Here is a 24,893-nt window from a genome sequence, read left to right as displayed (position 1 = left end):
ATTTAAATGAAAAAAATCTCCAGAAAGAGGCATGGTTAAATGTTATTGGCCATTCACATTTCAGGAGGAATATCTTTCTAGTCCTTTCCCGAGAGGTTCAGATAAGAGAGAAAAAGTAAAAGCATAGTAACCTGAGGGGGAGAAAGGACCGTAGACACCAGACAGAGCTGAGAGGAGGTGAGTAGAGGCCTTGAAGACAAACTGGTGCCATGCCAGACATTTTCCTGGGTTCAGATCTCCCTGATGAGGCAGCACGCCTGCACCAGTCAGCCCCACCAAGCTGTGCCCTGGTTGTACAGCTCCCATTATTGAGAACAAAGGTGATTTGAATTGTAGAGCATGGTAACCTGGAGGGATTCCCACTCTTGAAACAGCCATCCATCCACTTTTTTTGTTAAATTCACATTTATTGGGCACCTACCATTTACCAGCCTTTGGGCTGGGTACTGGGAACACAGAGATGATCAAGGCCCAACCCCAGTTCTCATGATGCCCCTTGGCAGGGATCTCCCCGACGCACCGACATGAACGCTGAGAGGGAACGCAGGTGAACAGGAGGAGTAGCAACTTTTCTTTTTTAAAGCATTTCTGTTTATTTTTTTATTTTTAAATATACAAAAAAGTAGAAAGACTAGTGTAATAAACTGTCTTAAAAGCATCACCCAGCTCCAACAATTTTTATTAACATTGTTTCATTGAAACCTTCCACGTTTTTGATGGAGTATTTTAATACAAATTCAAGATATCATGCCTTTCACCCATAAGTACTTCCATATGCGTCTCTGATAGGAAGATTTTCAAATCACCACGAAACCAGCAATGTCTGACCACCATCAGCAGCCCCTCGCTCCCCTGCCTGGGGCCTTACCAAGCCCTGGAATCCAATCCTACATCCTACACTTCTAGGGGTCTTGCCAAGGACCTGGTACCTCCTGCCAGGACGTGCGTGCTAGTTTTCAGACCTGCGCGCCTCGTGCCCCCCAGCTGTGCATTCCTGCAAAGTTTAGCCAGGTGGCTCCCTGCACTGATGGACAGCCACCAGCACTGCTTTTTTTGTAAGGGCAGTAAAACCCCTTCCCTAACTTCCCTCTTCCTCCTTTGTGTCCTTGTTGCAGATTGAAATGCTAGAACACAAGTACGGGGGCCACTTGGTGTCCCGGCGCGCCGCTTGCACCATCCAAACCGCCTTCCGCCAGTACCAGCTCAGCAAGAACTTCGAGAAGATCCGCAACTCGCTGCTGGAGAGCCGCCTGCCGCGGCGGATCTCGCTGCGCAAGGTGCGTGCGCCCACGGCCGAGAGCCTGGCGGCTGAGAAGGCGCTCATGGAGGGCTATGGCCTCCTGGGACTACCGCTGGTGCGCTCGCCCTCCCTGCCGCCCACCTTCGCGGGCACGCTCACGGAGCTGGAGGACTCCTTCACCGAGCAGGTGCAGTCCCTCGCCAAGTCCATCGACGACGCCCTCAGCACCTGGAGCCTCAAGACCATGTGCTCCCTGCAGGAGAGCGGCGCTTACCAGATCCATCAGGCCCTGCACGCGGGCGCGGGGCCGCCGGGCCTGGAGGCGGAGATGCGCGAGTCGGAGAGTGCCTGCCCGCGGCCGGGGGAAGAAGCCGCCGAGGCCGCCGGTCTGCCCCCGGGCCACAGCAGCACCCTCATGATGGCCTTCCGGGACGTCACCGTGCAGATCGCCAACCAAAACATCTCCGTCTCCTCCGCCACCGCTCTGTCGGTGGCCAACTGCCTGGGGGCACAGACATCCCAGCCCTCCGCACAGTCTGCGGCGGGCCAAGCCGAGCAGGATGCGGCCCGGGGCCAGGAGGCTCCGGTGACGACCGCGGGCCAGGGGGGCGCGCCCGCAGGGATCACGTGCGCGGAGGCCGAAGCCCGCGGGGCCCTGAGCGCCAACGCGCCTGGGGCCGCGGAGGCCGTGGTGCAGGAGGCCGGGGCCGCACAGGCCGAGGAGGAAGAAGAGGAGGAGGCGGGGGCAGTGGGGAAAGGGGCCGAGGCCGAGGCCGGCGACACCTCGGAGCAGCTGAGCGTCAGCAGCACGTCCACCAAGGCCGCCCCGTCAGGCTCGGAAGTGTCCTCCTCGGCCTCCAAGGAGGCCCTGCAGGCCATGATCCTGAGCCTGCCGCGCTACCACTGCGAGAACCCGGCCAGCTGCAGGTCGCCCACGCTCTCCACGGACACCCTGCGCAAGCGCCTCTACCGCATCGGGCTCAACCTCTTCAACATGTAAGTGAGCTCAGGCTCGGGAGGGGGAGCTGTGCTGCTTCCTGGGAGGTCTCGGAGGGGGAAGCAAAGGCGGGAGCTGGGCTGACAGCTTAGCAGGCCGCCAGGTAACTTAGCACATCATCCCGGTGTCCTCCCAGGTGGCGGCTGTGCTGTGCCAGATCCTGGAGATACTGTGTACGAATACACATTTTAGTTTTAATTGTTAATTCATTTTAAGAAGGATGAGTGACAGGATAACATTCCAAACCCATGCTTTCACCCCTATTACTGCTTAACATGAAGATAGGGTTTGAAAAGTGAGAGAAAATACAGCATTAAGTGCATAATAGTACAGGCAGTATGAGGCTCGAGCAAAAGGACATGAAGTTAGGGCAACACAGCAATCTTGTGGGGTGGATGAAGACGAGAAACAGACAGTGAGCCAAGGAGAAATGAGGAAAAGTGGATGAGGGACGGGGTGGGGGAGAAGAGAGGAGACCTTTGTAAGGAGTACAGGTGGAAAGTACAGGTGGGACAAAGAGGGAAGAAGGAGACAGGGAGAGAGTGTGGAGCAAGCAGAGGTGGAGTACACAGAGAATAGGGGAACTGAAGGAGAGAAACGAATGGCTGCCAGAGCGCAGAGCCCACAGAGTCCCCAACCAGACCTCCCCTTGCAATCAGAATGTATACAGCCAGTGGCAAGTAGAGGGCACACACATGCCCCTCCCACAGAAATTTCAAGTATATGAGGCTCTGATCTCCACCCTCACTCACCCCTTTCTTCATAGCCCTCAGCCAGGAAACCCAGCATCCCTCCCACCCACATGCATGAGTGCCAGGCACTGTGGCTACAGAGATGCCTAAGACACATCCTCTGGTCTCAAGAAGTTTATATCCTAGGAAGAAAAGCCACTGTTCATAAAGCATCCACAATCTTCCCGACAATATTAAAGATAGCATTATTACGCTGTTTTACAGAAAAGGAAACAGGCTCACACAAGAAAGGTGAGCTGCAAACTGTGAAACAGCTAGTAAGCAGCAGACTTGGATGAAGCCAGATTTGTCTGACTCCCAATTCATTGCTCTTTCTTCTACATCAGGCCACCATCCTGGTGAGCACAGCCCCATCCGACACATGCATGGCAGCACTCTGGTATGCACAGAGGTGCTCCCACAGATACTGCGATCCCTCAAGACAGTGGTTCTCAAACTATCTTTAGTGAAGGACAAGTTTGGGTTTTTACCCAATACATTGTGGGCCAGTGCTTTTGGGAAATACAATAAAAATGAACTGCTAGCAAAACAATCACATGCTTAGCTGTCCTGAAAATGTCAAACTGCTATAAAAGGTCCCAAATGCTTACCCTCTATTTCTGTACTTATTTTCTCATGGACCAGTAAGACAGTTCAGGGAGCAGCCTGAATTTGCTAACCACACAGTGAGTGCATTTGCCTTAAGACACAGCACCCACACACAGAGTCAAGCCTGAGAAAGTAAATGCTGGAGAGCAGGATTCTTGTGTGTCCACCATAGACAGGAAAGAAGGGGTGTGGGCGAGATCTCACCTCTGTTTTCTAATTTCCTCCTCTCCAGATTACAGTGGAGGGGTACTGTGTATAGACAATAGGATGTAGGCAGAAAGGACCTGGGGTAACTCTTGGCAGGCCTTGGGAACTCAGGGTGAGATCCAGAGGGAGTGAGGCAGGAAGAGAGAATGGACACCTCTTCACCTGCTCTGGAATTCACTTTGCTTGGACAGACCTCCCTTTCCCTCTTCTGACTCCACACTATCTTCACTCCTGTGTGGGGAGGTTCAGGAGAGTGAGGCTCTGATGAGAGGTGCTTCTGGTGGGGAACCCCTCTGCAACAGAAGGAATCCTGGCATTTCCTGGGAATTCATTCCAAGGACCTCCACGCACTTTTATGGATTCCACTGGCTGGAAGAAGGGGAGGAAAGAAGTCATGGATGGCCTTGGCTCACTCTCTACTCCTTTTTCCCACCCCCACCCCATCCCCAGAAACCCGGACAAGGGCATCCAGTTCCTAATCTCACGTGGCTTCATCCCCGACACCCCCATTGGAGTGGCCCATTTCCTGCTCCAGCGTAAGGGCCTCAGCCGGCAGATGATTGGCGAGTTCCTGGGCAACAGCAAGAAGCAGTTCAACCGCGATGTGCTGGAGTGAGTACTCCACCCTCCAGGCTCCCCTCCTCCCTAAGCCCCCTCCTTCTCCCTCCATCACAACTCACCTGCCCAGGATCTCCTAGGAGTCCTGGGACCTCAGCTCGGACAGGAGCGGGACCTGGGAAGTCTTGGAAGTCTTGGCCATTTCCCAGAAAGCCTTACTCCAGCCCTAGCCACGTCCTAATTGGCCCCAGGAACCAGAATCCCCATGGCCTTTAGCTAATCACCTCATCCTGACCAGCCTCTGTTTCCCAGGAAAGGTCATTCATTTATTGAGTTCCCTGGTACAGGAATAGTCAAGGGAGACAAAAAGGCCTCCCTCTCTGCGGCTCCCAGCGGAGCCTGTCAGTGCTGGGGCCATCTCCTCCTGGTGAACAGGTCCCTCAGCCCACCCTCTCCCTGCCGCCTTCCCGGCCCCAGAATGCCCACAAGCGTCTGTATGCCTCTTTGCCCCCAGCCCCAGGCTCTTTTTCATATTGGTGGTGGCAAACATGAGGCAGAAAAAAGGTGTTAGACTGAGGGGTTTTAAAGCAAGAAAATACTGTGATTCCACAAAGAAAGGATGACCACCAAAATCACAACAGTCGAAGAAAATTGTTTTAAAGTCTATAGATGGGGGGTGGGGTTGGAGGGCTGCCTTTGCTACGGCTCAGCTTTGACAGTGTGGACAGGTGAGAATCTTCACACTCACTCCCCATCTGGAGCCGCAGGGCAGCGGTGGCATCACTCGGGGTGAGGAGCAGGGCCTTGGAGCTACCCCCTCCCCTGGCAAAGAGGGAGTGAGGCCCCAAGCGTCTGCCCCAGGCCCCCGCCACTCCCCTGATGTCCCTTCTCTCTTCATCTAGGCCCCCTAGGCTCAGTCCTTCTTGAAGGTCACCATTCTGTAGGGAGCCACCCCCACTTCTCTCCCCTCTTTCTCCTTGGATCTGGTCAGAGGTCCTGGGAGAACCTCTCCTTTGTGTTCTTGCTTTTGGAGCAGCAAGGGCCTGCGACGGAGGGGCAGAGGGCTCCTGAGCAAGAGTACGGACGCGTGGGAGTCACCCTGCCTGACTGGCAAGGTTGTCGATGTCCCTGGAGTGGGAGCTCAGAGACCTGGCTTCACTGAAGGAGCAACCCTGGTGCTTGTCTTTGCCTGCATTTCCATGACTGTAGAGTGGGGATATTAGATTATGAGGGCTGGACCAGTTGCCCTCCGGAATCCCTGTTACATTCCTAACCAAGTACAATCAAAAGAGTAGGGGCCTACCTGGTTCGGAACCCAAGCTTATCCTAATATTCCAGGGAGCAAGTTCTAAGCCTGGTTTCTCTATGCAAATGCAGCTATGCAATGCCTGGGCAAATTGCTTAAGTTCTCTCTCAGCTTGTTTTGTTCTCTGTAATGAAGGATTAGTGATATTTAAACGGAGTTGTTTTAGGAATTAAATTAGATAATTCACAATGTTTGATACATTGTAAGAAATCACTAAATTCATTTCCCCTTTTCCAAAAAAAAGGACTAGGGGCTTGGAGCATCTGAGGGAACTTGAAACCCCCAGATGGCCCTTCGTTGGCAGAACACTGTTCCTGCCTCTGCCTCTCGGTGGCTTTGGACAATGTGCTGTCCCTCCCAGAACTGGTGGTTGGGACGCTCTGCGAGCCTCGCAAAGGAGAGCAAACAGATAAATGTGCAGTCTTTCCCTTTCACCCTCCTTTCTTCTCCCTCTGCCTCTGGCGCCCCTTCCCCTTCCCACCACCCCTGCTGTGTAGGGTGCCCTGAGGGACGAGTAGAAAGAGGAGAAAGATCAAGTTTTCCAGGCTCCTTCCTTTCCGTTTTTCCTTCATCTGGTTCCCCTTTCTGGCCTTTTCATTGGCTTTGTCCCCCTTCTGTTCCTAGGAGGGTGAGTGGAGATGCTGTGCCCTGTGGCTTCGTTCTTTCGGACTGTTCCACACCCCCTGGGTGACCCTGCTTTGTTTCTGTGCTCTGGGGACAGGGGTGACTGTCTGCTCTGTTCTCTTCTTCCTCCCCAGTCCCCATGCCACCTGGCCCTGGAATCCTAACCTGCCAGGCCCACAGTGGCTGGAAGTGCTGGAAACACACCGTCTTTCTCCAGCCCAGGTCGTGCTGAGCTACACAATGAAAACTAATTGCCATCCTCCCTGGGAGACTGATGTGTGGGCTGGAGGCTCAGACCAGCCGCAGCCTGTGCTGGGAAGGGAGCGAGGCTGGGGAAATGGCTAGTGCCTGAGGCAGGGGCAGGCCTGGCATGAGGCAGCAGTGTGGTGGGAGAGGAGAAATGGCTGGACCTGAGAGAAAGGGCCCACCTCTGAACCTGGCTCTGCTCCTAACATGCTGTGTAGCTTTTGCAAGTCACTTCTCTAGGCCTTGGTTTCCTCACCTGTAAAGCAAGAGAGTTGGGCTGTGTGATCTCCCTCGTCCTTCCAACTCCTGTGAATCTGTCATCTTTCCCATTCCTGAGTGATTTGTAGCACACTGGCATCGTGCAGAATCATTTGCCCTAAACATGGAGGCCATGCTTCGCCATCTTGCCAGAGCAGTCCCTCAGGCTCCAGGCCAGCGCTGAGGCTCCCGAGCTCATGCGGGAACAGGGGACCATTTAGCATTCATTCAGTAAACACTGACTGCCTACCATGTGTTTGGAATGGGGCTGAACTGGCCATCCTGTGTGTGTCTGTGGGATGTGGGGGAGGAATAGGCATGGCTTGTGGCCTCGGGGAACTTACAGACCCAGGTGTCAACTGGGGGAAAACAATGGGGAAGCACGGAAAGGGAGGCAAGGAGCTGAGGAAGCTCCAGTGGGCATTGTGGGTTTGGGGCCGAGTACAGAGCTGAGCCCTGATACTGCTGCAGTGAAAGCCTTGGTCCCTCGTGCTTTATTCTGTAGCCACACAGGCCCTGGGCTCCGAGGTCCTGGCATATTCAGCCTCTGCACACGACAGGTCCACAAAAAAGAGCCTTCCTCCCCAAGTCCTCAGTTTGCTGGCCTCCTGATTTGTCTCTGCAAAGTGCCAGGAGAAAAAGATGGAGAAGCAGGAAGAGGCAGGCACTAGCAGGGGAGCCAGATGCTGGGAGTTTGGCGTGTCCCTGTCACTCAAGCCAACTGTCCTGGAACCTTTCAGGATCCTCTGCCTCTTCCTTACTCCCACCAGAGAAAGTACACAATAGCAAAGTCACCCGGGGCCATTTTGCCCAAGCCTGGAAGGCTTCGTTGGGATGCTACACGGCTCCCCTGCCCCCGCCTGGTACATTCAGCAAGTTGCATCCATTCTGTACAAAGCTGTTTGCTGAATAAAAGGACATAAATCACCCATCCCCTTGGAGACTGAGACAACGCAAGCCACAGTGCTCTCCAAGAAGAAGCCAGAGAGGAAGGGGAGAGGCTGAAAGCCTCTGGAAGGGGAAAGGGTGGGACCCCTGCACCGCCCAGCTCTTGTGCCATGGGGGACAGTAAGAGGGGCCAAGCAGAATCCGCCTCAGGGCTGAGCTATGAGCATCACAGATGCAGTGACATTTGCCTCCAGAATCAGCTCCTCGGTCCCTTAGAAGCTGACCTCTCCATCCGTCTGTGTCCTACTTCCATAGAAGACACATCCCAAGAAGGAATGTGTTCAACCAGGATTTATTCAAATAATAATAGAAGGCATTCTGAGCTCAAAGGGCCGTGTCCATTTGTGTTTACCTGGAAAGAGTGTTTGTTTAAAGAGAAACCAGCCTCAGTTTCCTCATTTGTCAAATGGGGATAATAGTACCTACCTCATATGAATTAAAATTTTGAAATATATGTAAAGTGCTTAACTCAGCACCTGATAAACCGCAAGTTCTTTAAAACTGTTAGCTATTCCTATTATTATCTTCCCTCCTTGGAAGCACAAGGCATTAGATACACCACCACCCCTCCCCGCCCACAACACAGGGAAACCTCAAACTCTTCAGGTCAGGTTTGAGACTGAGTCTACTCCCCAGAAAACGAGAACTTCTAGGCTTCTAGGGAAGGAAGGGAGCTGTTCGGGGACTGGCTGTGCTCTCAGGAAGTCTTCTCGGTGCTGAGGAGAGAAGGGCAGTGGCCAGCCTGGCCCAGGAGCCGGACACAGCCAGGATTAGGGTCCTTGGGCGCTGGAAGCTTCTCCCTCTCGATTTTCACACGGCTGGGAAATTTGGCTCTGCTCTATTTCCTTTCTGAAATGTTCGCTTCAGCAGGTGTGAAAGCCAGTGGATGGGGAACTGTTCCATGCTGGCTGTGAGCGGTCTCTTTCCTGGCCTGGGTGATCTTTTCCAGTATGGATTTCTACATGGAGTGCATTGATATTTGTCATTTCCACAGAAATGCACGAAGGGCAGCTTTTGGGTTGAGCTGCCAGGAGAAAGTTTCCTAGGTGTTCCTTCTCTCTGTGTCTACTCCATTCTTTGGTAGATATGAGAGTTTGGCATTTTAGTCAGCTTTCGTTATTTCATTTCCATAGAAATGTGTTGGCCAGAGTGTAGCAGATTTGCTCTTAGAGGACATTCAGAAATGCAGGCAGATTTTCAAGCTCTACAGGCTGGAAGGCTCTGGCCTTTCATCATTAAGAGGAAATTATTTGCGAACACCCTGCTGGTGGGACCATGTGTAACCCCAGGACAGTTACCTTACTCTTGGGGACTTCCACAGGAAGAAGAGAGCTGGCTTCGGGGTCTGGAGGAAGGTGGGAAGAGGCCCAGGGCAGAAGGGATAGGGACTTGAGGTTATTTCCACCGACCTGAAAATTTGACGCTGCCTCTACCCACCGGAACGGAAGGAGAGGTTCTCTTCTGAAATGATGTCTTGGGGTTTTATGGCCTAGACCTCTTACCTCTCCAGTGCTCTTCCCCCATCCCCAACCACCTGCCCCACCAACACACACACACACACACACACACACACACACACACACACACACACACAGCTAAATGCTAGAAACAAGAGTCAAACCCAAGGGCGTCTGACACCAAAAGCCTGACTCCTCCTCACTCCACCCCCTGCTGCTGACATAAAGCCGTGCTTCTCTAACTGTGGTCCGCAGGACAGCAGTAGCCCCTGGAAACTTGTTAGCAATATCAGTTCTCAGACTCCAACCCAAACCCACTACATGAGAAACTCCGGGGGCAGCATTTTGTGTGTTCGTAAACCTGCCAGGAGATTCTGATGCCTGCTCAAGTTTGAGATCCACTGGCAAGAAGGGATGCTGCGAGGTCCAGCAAAAGGAAAGTCATCGCAGGCATCCACGTTGACTTCTAATGTGTTTGGGTAGTTTAAACTTCGTTCTCTTGGTTTTTTCACCCTCGCGGTATGACTGGCAGGCATCCCTTCTGAGGCCCCCTCAAACGAGATTTTCTTTCTCCTCATCATCACCAGGAACTGCCAGCCCCTACTGCGTCAGCTTCCTTCTGCTCTAGTCTCTTAGCCATATTGCACTTTTCCAGAAAGCCTTGACCTTTGTTGGGCACGTTATGAGTTCCAACTAACAAAAATAACTCTGGCGGATGGGGATATTTTTAATTGAATTGTATGAGCCAAGAACTGCAGAAATAAAACCAGGGTTTCTACATTCCGCAGCAGTGGGCAGTTTCATTTTCCACCCTCATCCTGAAACCTGGGCTCAGTCTCTGCCCGGAGTACAAGTCCCACGTCTGCTGCACTCACACCTCTTCCGACCTTGACTTGCAGCTTCTAGATCTCCGCTGTCCCTTCTGGCCAATTAGAAATCCCTGCAGCTATCATTACCTAGTTTCAGCTCTGCTTGACACAGTCTTGCTATCATAAAAAGAAAAAAGAAAGAAAAGTTGAGATGACGAAATTCATTCTGATCACAGATCATTTTGATCTCCCTGTGGCACAAACTGATTCCAAGTACAAATCAGTGCTAAGCCATTTTATGCAACATTGTACCTGTTTATACAGATGCAGGGAACGCCTGTGTGCTGTGTTCCCCACCCTAGTGAGGTACTTGCTGCAGCCCCTGCAGACACCCACAGAAAAGCGGGAAGCCTGAGCAGAAGCCACACCACACCATTGATGACTCACTCACCCATCGGCGGCACCTGCTGAGGCAGGTCCAGACATGCTGGGCTGGCAGCTGTCTAATCAGCCCCGGTTTGCCCAGATCTCATCACTGCTCACTTGCATGTGCCGCTGAAGGAAGAGGAAGCATGTGCACTCCATCCTGCCGGCTCGTGGTCTGTAATCCCCAGGGTTGTTCCCCCGGCAGCTTGTCCAGGTCTCGGGGTCAGTACCAGATGATCCTGAAGAACAGGGAGGCCCAGCGATCTGGGGCTGCCGGGCAGAGAGTTTCCAAAGGCGCAGGCCACTGGGCTCCTTCCCCTGCTGACCACATTGCTTAAGGTTTCATTCATTCACTCAGCTGATCTCTCACTCATTCATGCATCCTACAGATGTTTATTGAATTCATATATACACCAGGGATGCAGCGATTAAAAGAACTGCCTCTTCCTGAGGGAGCACATAGCCTCACGGGAAGACAGACCCGTAAACGTTAGGACACAGGAGACAACCGCCGTGGTACACACAACGCATGCCCAGGGTTCAGTGGAAGTCCAGGAAGACTCCTGGAGAGACTGGTAACTCAGCAGAGAGCTACAAGGTTGGGGTTGGGGAGTAAGAAGAAAGGACAGCACATACAAAGGTGTGGAGGTGTGTTAGGGAGATGCAGGTGGGGAAGCAGTATGCCGAAGGCGCAGGAGAAGCTGGGAGGCTCATAGGGCCTGGCTCGCTTTGCTGAGGAATTCGAGTTCCTACAAGGGATGTGGGAAGCTCTGGAAAGAATATAAGCAGAGGAGTGAGTGACAGGACCAAATGGGTGGGTGTCCTAGAAGGATTGTTCTAGAGGATGACTTGGAGGCAGGGAGGCTGGATAGGAGGCTACTGCAGTCACATCGTAGAGAAATGATGCGCTAAATCTCAGCAGTGGCCCCAGGGAGGGTAGAGTCCGTGGAGCCCAGCGGCATGGAGAAGCCACAGCGCCTGGTGACCCTGCAGGGAGGAGAACAGGGGGCCAGATCACAGTGGACAGCCTCCTGAGCTGCTGAGAATTCAGAACACTCAGTCTTTGCATGTGAATATGTTTGTGTTTCAGGCCCAGTACAGTAATTTGTGCAAATTATACTAAATAAACATGCATATATTTTCAGTTTTGTGGGAGAGAGAAATGCTGGGTTTGGGGACATTTAATCTGAAGAATTCCTCAAACCAGACAGCGTCAAGTATTTACCGAGGACAAGTTAAAATATTAAATACCAGGTAAAACATAAACTACATGCAACCTGACTTCTCTGCCAGAGATGCTAGCACAACCTGTGTTCGTGTGACTATTGCCCAGGACCCACGTTCAGACTGGAGCGCCCAGATGAATTCAGCAGGCAGAACCCAGGAGGGCTGGTTAAGTTCCAATCGAATAATAGTTTACATGAGCGCTCCACATTCAGTCACACCATTGCTTAGTATGGTCTTTCATAAACAGTACAGCTCAACCAAAAAGAAAATTAACTAGTTAGTGACTTATAATAAATTAATAAGCAAGTCACTTATTGAGGCACGAAGAACAATATCAGGAAATGAGAGTGCAGAAGGAGCTTCCCCCACTGGTGTCAGAGCCCCACACACACAGTGAAGTGGAGAGGGCCCAGAGTGGGGAAGAGGCCTCACAAGCAGGAAGCCGAAAACCTGCTCTTCCTAGTTGTGGGAACATGGAGGGAGCCCCTTTGAGGTCTCAGTTTTGCCTTCTGTAAAATGGGGGAGATTATACACCAGAATATACCACCCAGAAACATGTGATGTTTTTTCACCTTCAAGATAATCAAAAAGTAGAGAAGGTTGTTGGTTGTCCTAAGTGGAGGCCTCTGGATGGATTTGGAAAACTGTCGGCAATCTGCTCCCCACAAAGATTCCAGGGTAGCAAAGAAGGATGGGGAGATTTTAAGTTCTGCTAGATACTGCAAAGTAAGAGAAGCAACAGGCAAGGGTGAGAGGAGAGGAGAGATAGAAGAGGTCAAGGTGTAGGCCTAAGTTTATACTTAAGGGGTCGAAAAAAACCATGCTGTGGGGAGGCTGCAAGGATTGTAGGTGATTCCAGGATGATGGAGACCCCTGAGGTGAGGGGTCTTAGAGAAGGCTTCTTAGAGAACACAGCGTCGGCCCCGCCATCTGCCCCAGCAGGCACAGGCCCCACCAGGAAGGCACATGATGGTTCTCTGGGAGGCGTGGGGAAAGCAGTCATCGTGAGCTGTGTTCCGAAGCCAGCCAGGAATCATGCTTGGTCTCTTGCCATCTGAGAAGCCATCTGAGAGCCTTTAGAGACTGACTGCAGGCCTTCTCTGCTTCAGGGCCCTTGTCAAAGACTGTCGAGGTCAGGGAAGTCCTGAGGGGTCACCTGGCCCCACCCCAACTCTACAGAGAGGAAGAGATTTGTCTCCTAGGGGTACGAGTGCCTTTCCACCATTCAGCACCGTTTCTTCCGTTCCATCTGGGGGTTCTGCAGAAAACAGTGAGATTTTATTCCTGTAGGATCTGAGAACCCCAAGATGTCAGCTGCCCTTCACACATTGCTGCCCCAAGGTGGCAATTGCAGGGAGGAAGCCATGAAATTGTGTGTGTGGGGGGGGCAAGGGGGTGAGGGACTGCACTGTCTGTACCTCCATCCATCCCTCCCTCACCACCTGCACCACTAAAGCAGCCCTTGAGAGCTGACGGAGACACATGTGTCCCCATAAGCTGCTGCCCAGGTGGCTCATGAGATGCTGGAGCCACATTTAAAAAGCCTCCATGTGGGCTGGTCCCCTCCTACCTTGCACTCAGCTCAGCTATTCGTTTTCAAGTTTTAAGCATCACCTCGAGAGCTTGTGAAGAATGCTGATTTCCGGGCCTCGCCTCCAGGTGTTCTAGTAGGGAGATCTGGGGTGGGGCTTGGGGGTCCACATTTTAACAAGCTTTCTTGCACCTCTTCCGTGGGGTCCACACAGATGTGAGATGTAGACTTTCCTGCCCCACGGCCCAGGTGTCCTCCCCTGAAGCCCTCCCCAATCCCATGGTCGTGACTGACTTATTCAGCTCTCGCCAGCCTGTGGGCTGGCATTTCCACCTGGCTGCATCTTCCATCCCAGTCCTTGACTCTCAGGCTCTGGGCTCTTTCCTGGAGCTTTTATCCGCAGCCGAGTGAGTGAGTGAGTGAGCGGGCTGCTTGTCACCTGAGTGAAAGGCTGGAAACTAGGCCGCCGTGCTCGGCCAAGCAGATCCCCCCTCGCCCAGCTGCTGCACCGCCTCCTCCTGTCGTCTCCCCACAGTGCCCCTCATCGTGGAGCGAGGCCTGGTCTAGAGCACTGGGGCTGAGGGTACATGCACAGAGGCTCTGGGAGGGATGCTGGTGAGGGGCGCAGGGTGCCAGGACCTGCAGGAAGAGGGTGGGGGCCAGGAGGGAGTAGTTAGACCGATAGGGGCAACTCCTGGGGGGACCGCTGGACGCCAGACCAGAGGACCCAGGAGCCACTCTGGGGTCCACCAGGGAGGCAGGCCTCTTGGGCAGGGTTGGCCAGACTGGGGTGCATTGCCCTCCCCGTTGGCCTTGCAGGAGTCAGGGTGGGAGGCCCTGGGGTGGGAGGCTGCAATGTGTCCCATGCCCAGGCCCACCCAGGCCAGGCTTTGGGGGTGTCCTCCCTCATTGCCTCGCATCTTCATCTTCATGTTCTTCTTCTCCTCCTCCTTGTTTCTCTCCTCACCCCCCGCCCGCCCCACTTTCGTCGGTCTCTCTCTCTCTCTTCTTGTCTTTGCCTTCTTACCTCTCTTTCCCTCTTCTTGTCTCTCCTTGTTTTCTCTGCCTCTCTCACGTGACTCTCTGTGTCTTGTGTCTCTCACTGTCTGCGTGTCTCTGTCCCCTCCCTCCCTCTCCTATCTCCCCGGCTCCAGAATGACTGTACTGGTTTACTCCTCCAGACGGACAGTGTCCCTGTGTGGCTCTGTCATGCTGGACGCATAACTCCTCCGACAGGGACATGCAGGTGTGGGCCCCGAGATGCTGCTCTCAGAGCTCAGGCTCCACTGGGGAGGGGCTCAGGGAGAAGGTGACAGGAACTGCCAAGAAATCAGGCTGGACCTGGGGTCCTATGACCCAGCTGTCCGTCTCAAATGCTCAGGCACTGGCATTGCCAGTTCTCATGCTTGGGCTACATTCTTGCTGCCCCCTTCCAGGCCAGGCCACTGACCCACTCACTGTCTTATCCTGAGAGAAGGCTGGGTGTGACCAAGCCCAGGACAGGCTCCCAGCTGACGATGCTCACCCTCCCTGCCTTGGGGAGTAGGGGAAGCAGAGCCCCTTCCCGCCCTTCCCTCTCTAGGAGTTCTCAGTGATGCTCTCTGCCCCTTGGCTCCCCGAAAGGAGTGGGGGAGGCAGAAGACCAGGCCCAAGACCACTACCATGTGGGCGTCTCCCTTTGCTTTCTCCTAAAAATTGCCAACAGAGCCAGGGTTGAGTTGAGATCTCTGCACAGGAGCTGGCATGATGGCAGAAGTGGGGCCTGCTCAGGGCTCATCCCTCTGCTCAGGTAGCCACTCAGCAAATGTTTCCTGAGTCGCTTTGTGTGCTGGGCCCTGAGCCACAGGCTGGGCTGTGCCTTCCGTGGGCTGGCAGTGAACAGGCCAGTGCTGCCTGGGGGTCATCATGCTGTGGCTGAGTCTCCAGGAGCTGTAGGAGTGGAGAGGGGGCTGCTCCACCCCATATGGCAGTGAGGGGCTGGGTCTGAAATGACCAGGAGAGAGGAGATTGGAATAGAGCATGGGTGCAGAAAGGAAGGAATCAGCCCTGACAGCCTTGTTGGCACGCATGAGCTTCTGTAGTTCTCAGGGAGAATTACGTCTGCGGCTTTGCGGGGCCTACATTCCTGCCTTACTGCTCACAATCCTGGGGAACAGTCGTCCCAACGTAGGGTAAGGCAGGATGAGGTGGGGGCTGGAAGGGTCCTGGCCCCAGACCCGGTGGAAGGGTGGGCCCCCAGGAGCAGGCCAAGCCAGATGAGTGAGGCTGCGCAGTGCGGGTGACTGGTATGTGCCCCCCACTTCCTCCTCCCCTCACACACTGAAAGGGGACGTTCAGAGGCAAACTCTCCAGGGTTAGAGGTGGCATTTCAGGGGCAGAAGAGCCCTTGGAGAGCAGGACTCTGACCTCCTTCCTTCTCAGAAAAGGAAAATGAGGCTCCAAGCACAAGTGAGCCAGTCACAAGTGATTCAGTGGTTGGCCCAGGCCCAGAATCTGGCCGTGTTTTACACACTGTCCCCTCCCATGTTAAGTCGATTTGTCATTTCCTCTCCGTGGCCACAGCTTCCCCTGAGAGCTGGGGATCCTTGGCTGCAAATGAAGGACCTGGGAATCTACAGCAGAACTGGGAGGGCTGTGCGGGAGGCCATCCTAGACACCAAAATTGGACCAGGAAAGGGAAGCTAGGGAAACATGCAGGCTCCTAACAGGTCTTTGAAAGGACAGAAGAGTAAGTTGTATTTATGCACATAGTAAACCTTTGTTTGACTCTGAGAGGCTCTGAGGCTGGAAGAAAGAATTGGGCTTTGGAAGTTCAGCCTCCTCCCAGCTCTGTGGCCTTTGGCAACCAGCCAGCCTCTCTGGGCCTGGGTTCTTACGGAGACATGGAGACATCAGCCATCTGCCTCACAGCCTTTGTGTTAGAGGAGAGGTGTGATAAATGGTCTCCTAGGTTGTTAAAGGGAGACCCCTGGGGGGTGAGTAAGGCCTGGGGTGGGGGGATGCAGTCCCCTCCCAGTTGGTCCCAAGGACTAAAAGTCCCGGCCCCAGCCCAGCAGGGTGGGGCCTTCACCCAGCGTGGGCTGCCTCTTGCTCTCAGCCCCAGTGAGTTGGGAGCCGCTTAGGGGCCGGCCTCCTGACCCTCCTCTGCCACCCGCAGCTGCGTGGTGGACGAGATGGACTTCTCCAGCATGGAGCTGGACGAGGCCCTGCGCAAGTTCCAGGCGCACATCCGCGTACAGGGGGAGGCCCAGAAGGTGGAGCGGCTCATAGAGGCCTTCAGGTAGGACCCCTTCTGAACCCCTTCCTTCAAACACCCCTCCAAACACATACCTAGGGCATGGGGGAGACAGAGCTGCTGTTGGGCCTGGGGAACAGAGATGCTGGAGGCTCAGTCAGGGGCCGGAGGAGCCCTCCTGGGGAGGCAAGGGCGGGCTGGGCTGCATAGGAAGGAGGAAAGGAAAGAAAAGGGACAGGACCCCTCGCGCTCCCCAGGCTGGAGCAGCACTGGGCCCTCAGGTGGGCTGGGCTGCATGCATCTCACTTGTCCCCACCAACGAGTAGACTTTTATGGAGCATCTGTGCAAGGCTGATGCTGTAGGGGATCCGTGGGTGTGTGACACCTGCCCTGTCCCCTCAGTGAGGAAGAGGACCGGGCTGTGGGCAGATCAGGGTGTGAGGGGAACCTCCCTGGACCTACAGCCTGCAGAGAACAGGGACACCTCCCCCCACAACCCCCATTGCGGGAACTGGGAGGGTGGGAGGGGCCTCAGCCTCCGCTCTGTGCGCCCACAGCCAGCGCTACTGCATGTGCAACCCCGAGGTGGTACAGCAGTTCCACAACCCCGACACCATCTTCATCCTGGCCTTCGCCATCATCCTCCTCAACACTGACATGTACAGCCCCAATATTAAGCCTGACCGGAAGATGATGCTGGAGGACTTCATCCGAAACCTGCGAGGTGAGGAGGTGGGGGCAGGAGGGCATGGCCCGGTCTGTTCAGTGTGACTTCTGTGAGTCTGAGCCTGATCGTAGGTTGTCAGCCCAGCGGCCAAGGGCACTGGTCATGCATAGCAGCCTGGGAAAGTTGCTTGCACACCAGGCATCTGGGGAGTTTCCAGGAGCCACTGCCACGGCCCTGCACCAAGCGGCAAGGGCCCTTAGGCAATGCCCTCACCCTCCATGGAACGTCCTCCACTGGTTGACCTCTAGACCCCTGGCACCAAAGCTGCTGCCTACGTGGTACCAGCCCTTCGCACTCCACAACCCATGAGAGCTTTTAGGTCTTGCATCCATGTAAGTCAGCCTTGCAGATAACTCGTGGCCTCTACCAGCCAAGTCCTTGTCTAACTAATATAGTGCACCGCCTGGCAGGGATCAAAGAAAACTCAGGGTGTGATGTGCACTCAATTTTTTTTCTTTTTTAGCACTTTAAAAATGAAAGTTATGCATGAACATAATTTAATAAAGTCAAATAATTCTACAAGGCTTACTACAAAAATATTAGTTCCTGCCCTTCTCACCACTTTCCTCCCTTAGAGGCAACCACTTTCAACTTTTTTTTCTCTTTGTGTTTCCTCTATATCACTAAATAACATGCTTCTGTTTCTTCTTTTCCCTATTCCTTTTTTTCATTGGTACAAAAATACATACTGTATATATACATACGGTGTATAAATCTGAGAGCCTGATGAATGTTTTATTTGTATGCACCTGTGTAATCACACCCAGACCTGAATATAGATCACATCCATCACCTCATGACATTCACTTATGTTCTGTCCGATTCAATACCCCTGCCCAGCAGTAACAACTCTTCCGGGCTTCCATCACCATTGCTTAGTTGTGCCCATCTTGAGTTTCTTTCATACTTTGCTACTTGTTCCTTTAAAAAATTTTAAGTATTATCTCTATTAATTTCTGTCTTAGTCTGTTCGGGCTGCTATAACAAAATACCACAGCCTGGGTAGCTTATAAAACAATAGACACATGTTTCTCACAATTTTGGAGGCTGCAAGTCCAAGATCAAGGCAGATTTGGTGTCTGGTGAGAGCCTACTTCTTGGTTCTAGCTAACACCTTCTTGCTGTGCTCTCACATGGTGGAAAGGGTGAGGGAACTCTGTGGGGTCTCTTTCACAAATGCACTAATCCCATTCTTGAGAACTCCACCTTTATGACTTAGACACCTTCTACACGCCCTACTTCCTAATACCATCAACTTTGGGCATTAGGATTTCAACATATGAATTTGGCAGGAACACAAACATTCACACCATAGCAATTCCCCATATGGATATAAGGGTTTAACTCTCATCCACCTTTCCCAACCCATCCCCGCTAAAACTGTGTTGCAGCCCCATTCTCTCAGACTAGCACCGTTTTTGTGATCTCAGGGTTTATGTTATTAAGACTAGGTGAACACAATCCAAAGCTGAGTCTTAAAGTGTAGAATGATGACAGATCTTTTCTATTTCTATTTTCCTTGGAATGAATACTTGTGTCCTTTGTCCATCTGCTTAGATCTACGTACCCTCCATTAATTCATCTGCAAACTCTCCGCTCTGTGTCAAGTTCCTCTCAACACATCGAGCCCCAGGAGGTATTCCGTGAGTTCATCTTCTTGGAGCTGTCTCTAGTTCTGCTCTGATCTGGACAGATGCACAGCTGTCATCCTGGTATCTCCTTCCACCATCATCTGGGACGCTCCTTCACCTTGCTCCTGTTAGATTCCTGTTTCTTAGATTTCATAGCTTCCTCTCTAAGAGAGAAACTGTAGACTTCCTTTTCCCAGAGAAAAGGTACACTGGAGGCAAATGTTTTGAAAGCTTGTGTGTCTAAATGTATCTTTTTCGATCATCACTCTTGATTGAGAGTTTGGCTGGAAACAGAATTCTAGATTGGAGACATTCAACTCAGAACTGTGAAGGCATTGTCTTTTAGCTGACAATGCTCAAGAATGCTCTGTCATTCCAGTTCCCGACCTTCTGCTATTATTTTTTTCTTGCTCTCTCTGAAAATTTATAGATTCTTCTCTTGGCCTTTGTGTTCTGAATTTTCGTCATGATGTGCCTTGCTATGGTTCTTTTCTCATCTATTGTGTTTGGCACTGGGTAGGTCCTTCAGTCTAAAAACACAAGGGAAGTTTTCTAAATATTGTATTTGTTCATTTTTCCCCTCCATTTTCTCTGTACTCTCTTTCTGAAACTCCTGTTATTCAGATGTTAGATATCCTAGTTTGATCTTCTAATTTTTATTGTTTTGTATCTGCCATCTTTGTCTTCTTGTTGACTTTCTTGAAGATGCCCCTCGCCTTTATCATTCAAGTCTCCTACTACATTTTTCATTTCTATTGTCATAGTTTTCATTTTCAGTAATTCTTTTTTTGTTCTCTCAATGTTCTTCTTTTATAGCATTTTACTCTTGTTTTGTAGATGCAATATCTTCTTACACATCTCTGAAGATATTAATGTGTTTTCATTTGTTTGTTTTAGTTTTTTCTGCTTGCCTCTATTTTTTCTGGTTTCTTTTTTCTGTTTTTCCATACTTTTATGTTATAGACTTTTCATATGTAGTTGCTCAAACTTGGTTGTTCATTCACATTTCAGAGTGAGCCACTAAACAGCTGATTAAAAACTTTGAGTATGGATAGGACTTCTTGACAGGTAGGCTTTCTCAAAGGGTGGTTTAGTTGAGCTGTTTCATTGAGAGACCCCTACTACAATATCTTTAGATATTTTCTCTTGTGCTGGTTGATTCCCCAGAAGAGAAATGTCCAATCTATTGCCCAGATGATATAAGTCTGGCTGCCAACATTCTGAGATCTTTGTGGGTAAACAGGGTTAAGGGGGGTCTCTTAATACGTAGACATAGCTCCATCTCTCAATTTTCAGCCCAGACTCCCACCTTTGGCTGGGCTTGGGGGTCCCAGCCCAGAATTCCTGGTGCATCCCTTCCAGAGGATTAGCCCTGAATGTTCTACTGGAATGGAAGAAGGGATAAAGAGATTTAAGTGCTTTCTAGACTGCTTTTCAACCTATTTTCTTGTTGCTAGCCCACCTTCACCTCCACGTTAAGTGATCCCATTCCAGAGCCTTTTGGTGGTTCTGTGGTGGCTTGAGTGGCTTCAACCTCTCTGTTGGTTTCACGGTCCTACTTTCTCAGCTTTGTTAATCATCCACTCATCCATCCACTTCCCAGGCCCCATCGTGCCATCGCCTCTTCTCCTGTTCTCTTTGTCTTTGTGGGTGTGGCCTCTTTTAAAAACTCCTTTTTACCAGTATATTCAGAAAGAGCGGGTGTGCAACCTGCCATCTTTACCTGGGAGCCTCTCAATATTCATTCTTGATCCCTGCTTTTTTTTTTTTGCCCCCAGCCTGATTTCCTTAAGGTCCCAGGGGTGCTGCATCACTCATTTCCCCACCTTTAAGAACCAAGTATAGATGTGGAGGAAACAGAGTTGCTTATAAAAGGTGAATGTCCTCTCAGTCGTTAGGAAAACTCCTTTGAGGACATTTGCCAAAGTTGTTTTATTTTCCATTTCCCCCCTCTTATCAAAGCTTATAGTCATTAAAAAAGGATTTAGAAAAAGTAGAAAATTTTAATGACCTCTGTTTCTGCTTCCAAAGAAATTTGTTTTCATGTTGGTGTATTTCCTGCTAGTAATTTTTGTTACCAGAGTTTTGTCCTTACTATGAAGTAGGAGATGGGTAGAGGGTCTGTCTCCTTACCTGCATTGCCACAGAGGACAGCCCGGCTCCTCTTCACTCCACATCTAACACCCCCAAGCTCCCAGTGAGGGGAGACTTGTTAGCCATTCAACAACCAATCACTGAGCACCACGCTCCCTACTGGAAGGGACTGAGAAGGGGCAGATCCAAAAGAGAACAAGACAGAATATTGGACTTCAAGATGCTCTCATGGTGGGGAGGGGGATGGGAGGTTAGACCACTAAATGGAGAGCTAGAGTACTGAAGAAGCACAGGCATGCAGCAGGAACATGGAGGCTGCATTTGGAGATGAGGAAAAAGGCCTGGGAGGTGGAAGTGGAGGTTCTAGTTATGGAACAGCAGGATATGAGGCTAGAAATGTGTGATGGGGGCATATTATAGTAGGTCTTGTGTCTGGGGAGTTTGCCTGTAATTTAATGGATATGGGGAGCCAGCCATTGAAGGCTTTGGAACAGGGATAGGGCAAAATCGAGGCCACGCTTTAGGACCATCAGTCTGAGAGGGGGCTTCCCCTTTCTGGCTCCAGGCCTCTAACACCTCCTTCCTCCACCTCCCCCACCTCCCTTCGCACACTCTAGGTGTGGATGATGGCGCTGACATCCCGAGGGAGCTGGTGGTAGGTATCTATGAAAGGATACAGCAGAAGGAGCTCAAGTCCAATGAGGACCATGTCACGTATGTCACCAAGGTGGAGAAGTCCATCGTCGGCATGAAGACAGTAAGTGCCCACTGCAAAACAGTACTCACTCTGTGGGTGTCACTTCCTCTCCTGTGGCTGCTAAGCACCCCCATATCCCATCTCCTTCCATGTCTCTTTTCCTGACATCTCCCATTGTCCTCCTTGCCTTTCAAAAACATTTTTCCATTACCTGTGCACTTAATAGTTACTGAGTTCCTACTTTGTGTCGGGCACTGCACCCTCTTTTCTCCCCTTGCCTACTTTCCTCATTGCCTCTTGCTCCCAGCTACAGCAGCAGGAGAGACTGAGGTGAGATGTCAGGAAAGACTGCCCAGTGCTCTAGGGTTGAAGCATCTGGCCAGATGGGGAGGTTTATTTAGCGTGGGATGCATACTGGGCATTCCTGGATGGTCCTCCTGAATAGAAGACAGGAAGTGGGTTAAAGTGGGCTCTAGACTGTGGTGTCTCAAACCATTAGGGCACCCTTAGTATTGTCTGTGTCGCAGGCAGTATGTTCAAGATTGCAGTGATTTTTAAGGTGATCATTCTCTACCTATATGACGGCAGAAGCTCTTTATGAAGCTCTGTCTCCATTTCCTCCTCCCTGGGTTGCTGACACAGGGACAGTTTGGGGACCTCACCTGAGGCCGTGCACTGGCTGGTCAGCCGAGCCTGCACAGGGAAGGCCCTTTTCTGCCCAGAGCTTGACTTGCTGAGTTTTCAGCATCTGTCTGGTTTGCAGACACCACTGGAGTAGATTGTTTTACACCCTGGAGCAGATTTGAGGTGTTCCTGTGGTCCCCTCCCTCTTGCGTACTTGTGTTTAGGTGTGTCATGGAGAAAGGGGTCGGGGTGACGTCCTGCAGGCCGTGCCTGGGATGTGGGTTGCCCTCAAGAAGGTCTTGGAGGGAAACAGATTGACAGTGACTGGATGTGAACTATCTGAAAGTACTTATCAACCATCTCCCATCCCTTTATCTCCTCATTTACTCCAGCATAATGAGCCCTTCTCCCTGAGAAGCATGATGAAGGGGCCAGAGCGCCAATGAGGAGAGAGGAGGTTTAGGGTCAAGTTCAGGCCCTGAGATAGAGCCCCGGGCAGCTACCTGCTCTTCTGGGAAATGGGTGCTGTGGGGTGGGGCGCCCGGCGTGAGCTCTGGGGCACTTCCTGCTGAGCACATGCCTCTGTCCAGGTGCTGTCAGTGCCCCATCGTCGCCTGGTCTGCTGCAGCCGGCTCTTTGAGGTGACGGACGTGAACAAGCTGCAGAAGCAGGCCGCACACCAGAGGGAGGTGTTCCTCTTCAACGACCTGCTGGTGGTGAGCGGGCTGGCCGTGGGGGCGCCAGCTGCCCTGCTCAGCCTTAGCAGGGACCCCGAAAGGGACAGGAGGGGCCCTCCCAGATTTCATACCAAATGCTGTGTACTTAGTGGATGAGTTACCTTTTTCACGGCACTTTCACATCATGGGGCGTGAGGCAGCTCAGGCAGAGAGGATCATTCTTACTTAATAAGTTATGAAACTGAGGCACAGAGAGGTTAAGTGATCTGTCCATGGTTCCACAGACATGGTGGAAATGAACTACCGTGTTTCCCCGAAAACAAGACCTAGCCGGACAATCAGCTCTAATGTGTCTTTTGGAGCAAATTTTAATATAAGACTTGGTCTTATTTTACTATAAGACTGGGTCAATATAATATAATATAATATAATATAATATAATATAATATAATGATAATATAATATAACACAATAATATATTTTACTATATTTTACTACTTATTTTACTATATTTTACAGTCTTATTTTACTATAAGACTGGGTCTTTATAATATAATATAATATAGTATAATATAATAATATAATATAACACAATAATATAATATATAATATAATACCGGGTCTAATATAACATAATATAATATGATATAATATAATATGATATGATATGATATGATAATATAACACAATAATATATTTTACTACTTATTTTACTATATTTTACAGTCTTATTTTACTATAAGACTGGGTCTTTATAATATAATATAATATAGTATAATATAATATAATAATGTAATATAATAATATAATATAACAATAATATAATATACATATAATACCGGGTCTAATATAATATAATATAATATAATATAATATAATATAATATAATATAATATAATACCTGGTCTTATATTAATTTTTGCTCCAAAAGAGTCATTAGAGCTGATTGTCTGGCTAGGTCTTATTTTCGGGGAAACAGGGTAGACCCCAGATCGTCCTCCCTGCCATCGAACATGGGGCAGGGAGGGCACAGGGATGCACTTCATGTCCCACAGCTGGGGATGGGGGTATGTGGGCCTGAGCAGAGCACGCGCTGTCCCCAGGCCTGGGAGGATACTGGGGGGCGGGGGAGGGGCGTGTGTGCGTGCGTGCATGTAGCACATCAGTGGGGTACTCATTCTGTGCTCTTGAAAACAGGTATCCATTCCACAAATGTTTAATGAGTGTCCACTGTGTGCCAGGCAGTGTTCTAAGTCCTGGGAACCAGTGGTGAACAGGATCTGGTTTCTGTCCTTCCCTTGTACCCCACACCCTCTCTATCCATGAGTCCTGTTGGCACTACCTCTAAAATTATCCCAACCCTAACGAGCCCGCACTAAGGGCTCTTCCGCAGAGCCAGAAGTGACCCTTCTAGAGTGCAAATCAGGCCTGTTGGCCACGCTTCAGACCCCACCCTGGCTTCCCGGGCAGGAGAAGGAAGTCCCGCCTCCCGCCTAGGGGCCTGCAGGACCTCTGACCTCATTCCCCGGCTCCTCCGTGTTGCTCTGGCACCTTGCCCCAGAGCTGCCTCGCTTGAGCCAGGCTCGGTCCATCTCAGGCCTTTGTTCTTGCTGCTCCTTCTGCTTAAACACTCCTCCCCCCACCCCCCACTTTTGCCCCACTGCCTCCCCCTCTTCATTCAGGCCTCAATTCAAACATCCCCTTTTCACACAGGCCCTCCCTGTCTACCTAGTAGGGAAGCCTGCCCAGTCACTGTCTAATCCTTACCCTATTTCATTTTCTTCAAAACACTTCTCAGTCTCTGAAATTACCTTATTTATTTATCCATTTCTTCACTTTTTTTTCTTCATTATGTTTTATTGACTCTGATGGTCTTCCTCCACCTAGCGCAAGCACCCTGAGGGCAGGGCTCTCTCTGTCTCCCATTCTCCTGCACCCCCAGAGTCCAGCTCATAGAAGGTGCTGAAGAAATATTTGTGTATTGAGCAACTGGCTGATGGAGCTTTCATTTTAGTAGGGGAGGGAGATTGAAAA

At 51.1% G+C, this 24,893-nt stretch overlaps 1 protein-coding gene and 1 long non-coding RNA gene across 6 annotated transcripts in view; one reads left to right on the top strand and one right to left on the bottom strand.

The window, feature by feature from the left end:
• The window catches only part of IQSEC3 (IQ motif and Sec7 domain ArfGEF 3), a 103,217-nt gene that overhangs the window by 65,422 nt on the left and 12,902 nt on the right, over nucleotides 1–24,893 (top strand). For all 5 annotated transcript variants that reach the window (XR_002135809.2, XR_002135810.2, XR_002135808.2 and 2 more), the window contains exons 4-9: nucleotides 1,116–2,236; nucleotides 4,235–4,396; nucleotides 16,332–16,454; nucleotides 16,967–17,133; nucleotides 21,479–21,618; nucleotides 22,773–22,898. Coding sequence is in view for 2 of the 5 variants with exons in the window: in XM_019711319.2 (XP_019566878.2) it covers nucleotides 1,116–2,236; nucleotides 4,235–4,396; nucleotides 16,332–16,454; nucleotides 16,967–17,133; nucleotides 21,479–21,618; nucleotides 22,773–22,898 (1,839 nt within the window). In the remaining 3 variants the exon portion in view is untranslated. The remainder of the gene's footprint in view (nucleotides 1–1,115; nucleotides 2,237–4,234; nucleotides 4,397–16,331; nucleotides 16,455–16,966; nucleotides 17,134–21,478; nucleotides 21,619–22,772; nucleotides 22,899–24,893) is intronic.
• On the bottom strand, nucleotides 12,138–13,442 carry LOC141570055 (uncharacterized). Its single transcript, XR_012493815.1, has 2 exons — nucleotides 13,214–13,442; nucleotides 12,138–12,901 (listed from the first exon to the last, which is right to left on the bottom strand). It is a non-coding gene; the product is annotated as an uncharacterized LOC141570055 (long non-coding RNA).

Source organism: Rhinolophus sinicus, linkage group LG02 (genome assembly GCF_036562045.2).
Source record: "Rhinolophus sinicus isolate RSC01 linkage group LG02, ASM3656204v1, whole genome shotgun sequence".
Classification (NCBI taxonomy): domain Eukaryota; kingdom Metazoa; phylum Chordata; class Mammalia; order Chiroptera; family Rhinolophidae; genus Rhinolophus; species Rhinolophus sinicus.
Note: the sequence above shows the minus strand (reverse complement) of the source record. Positions and strands in the feature narration are given on the sequence as shown.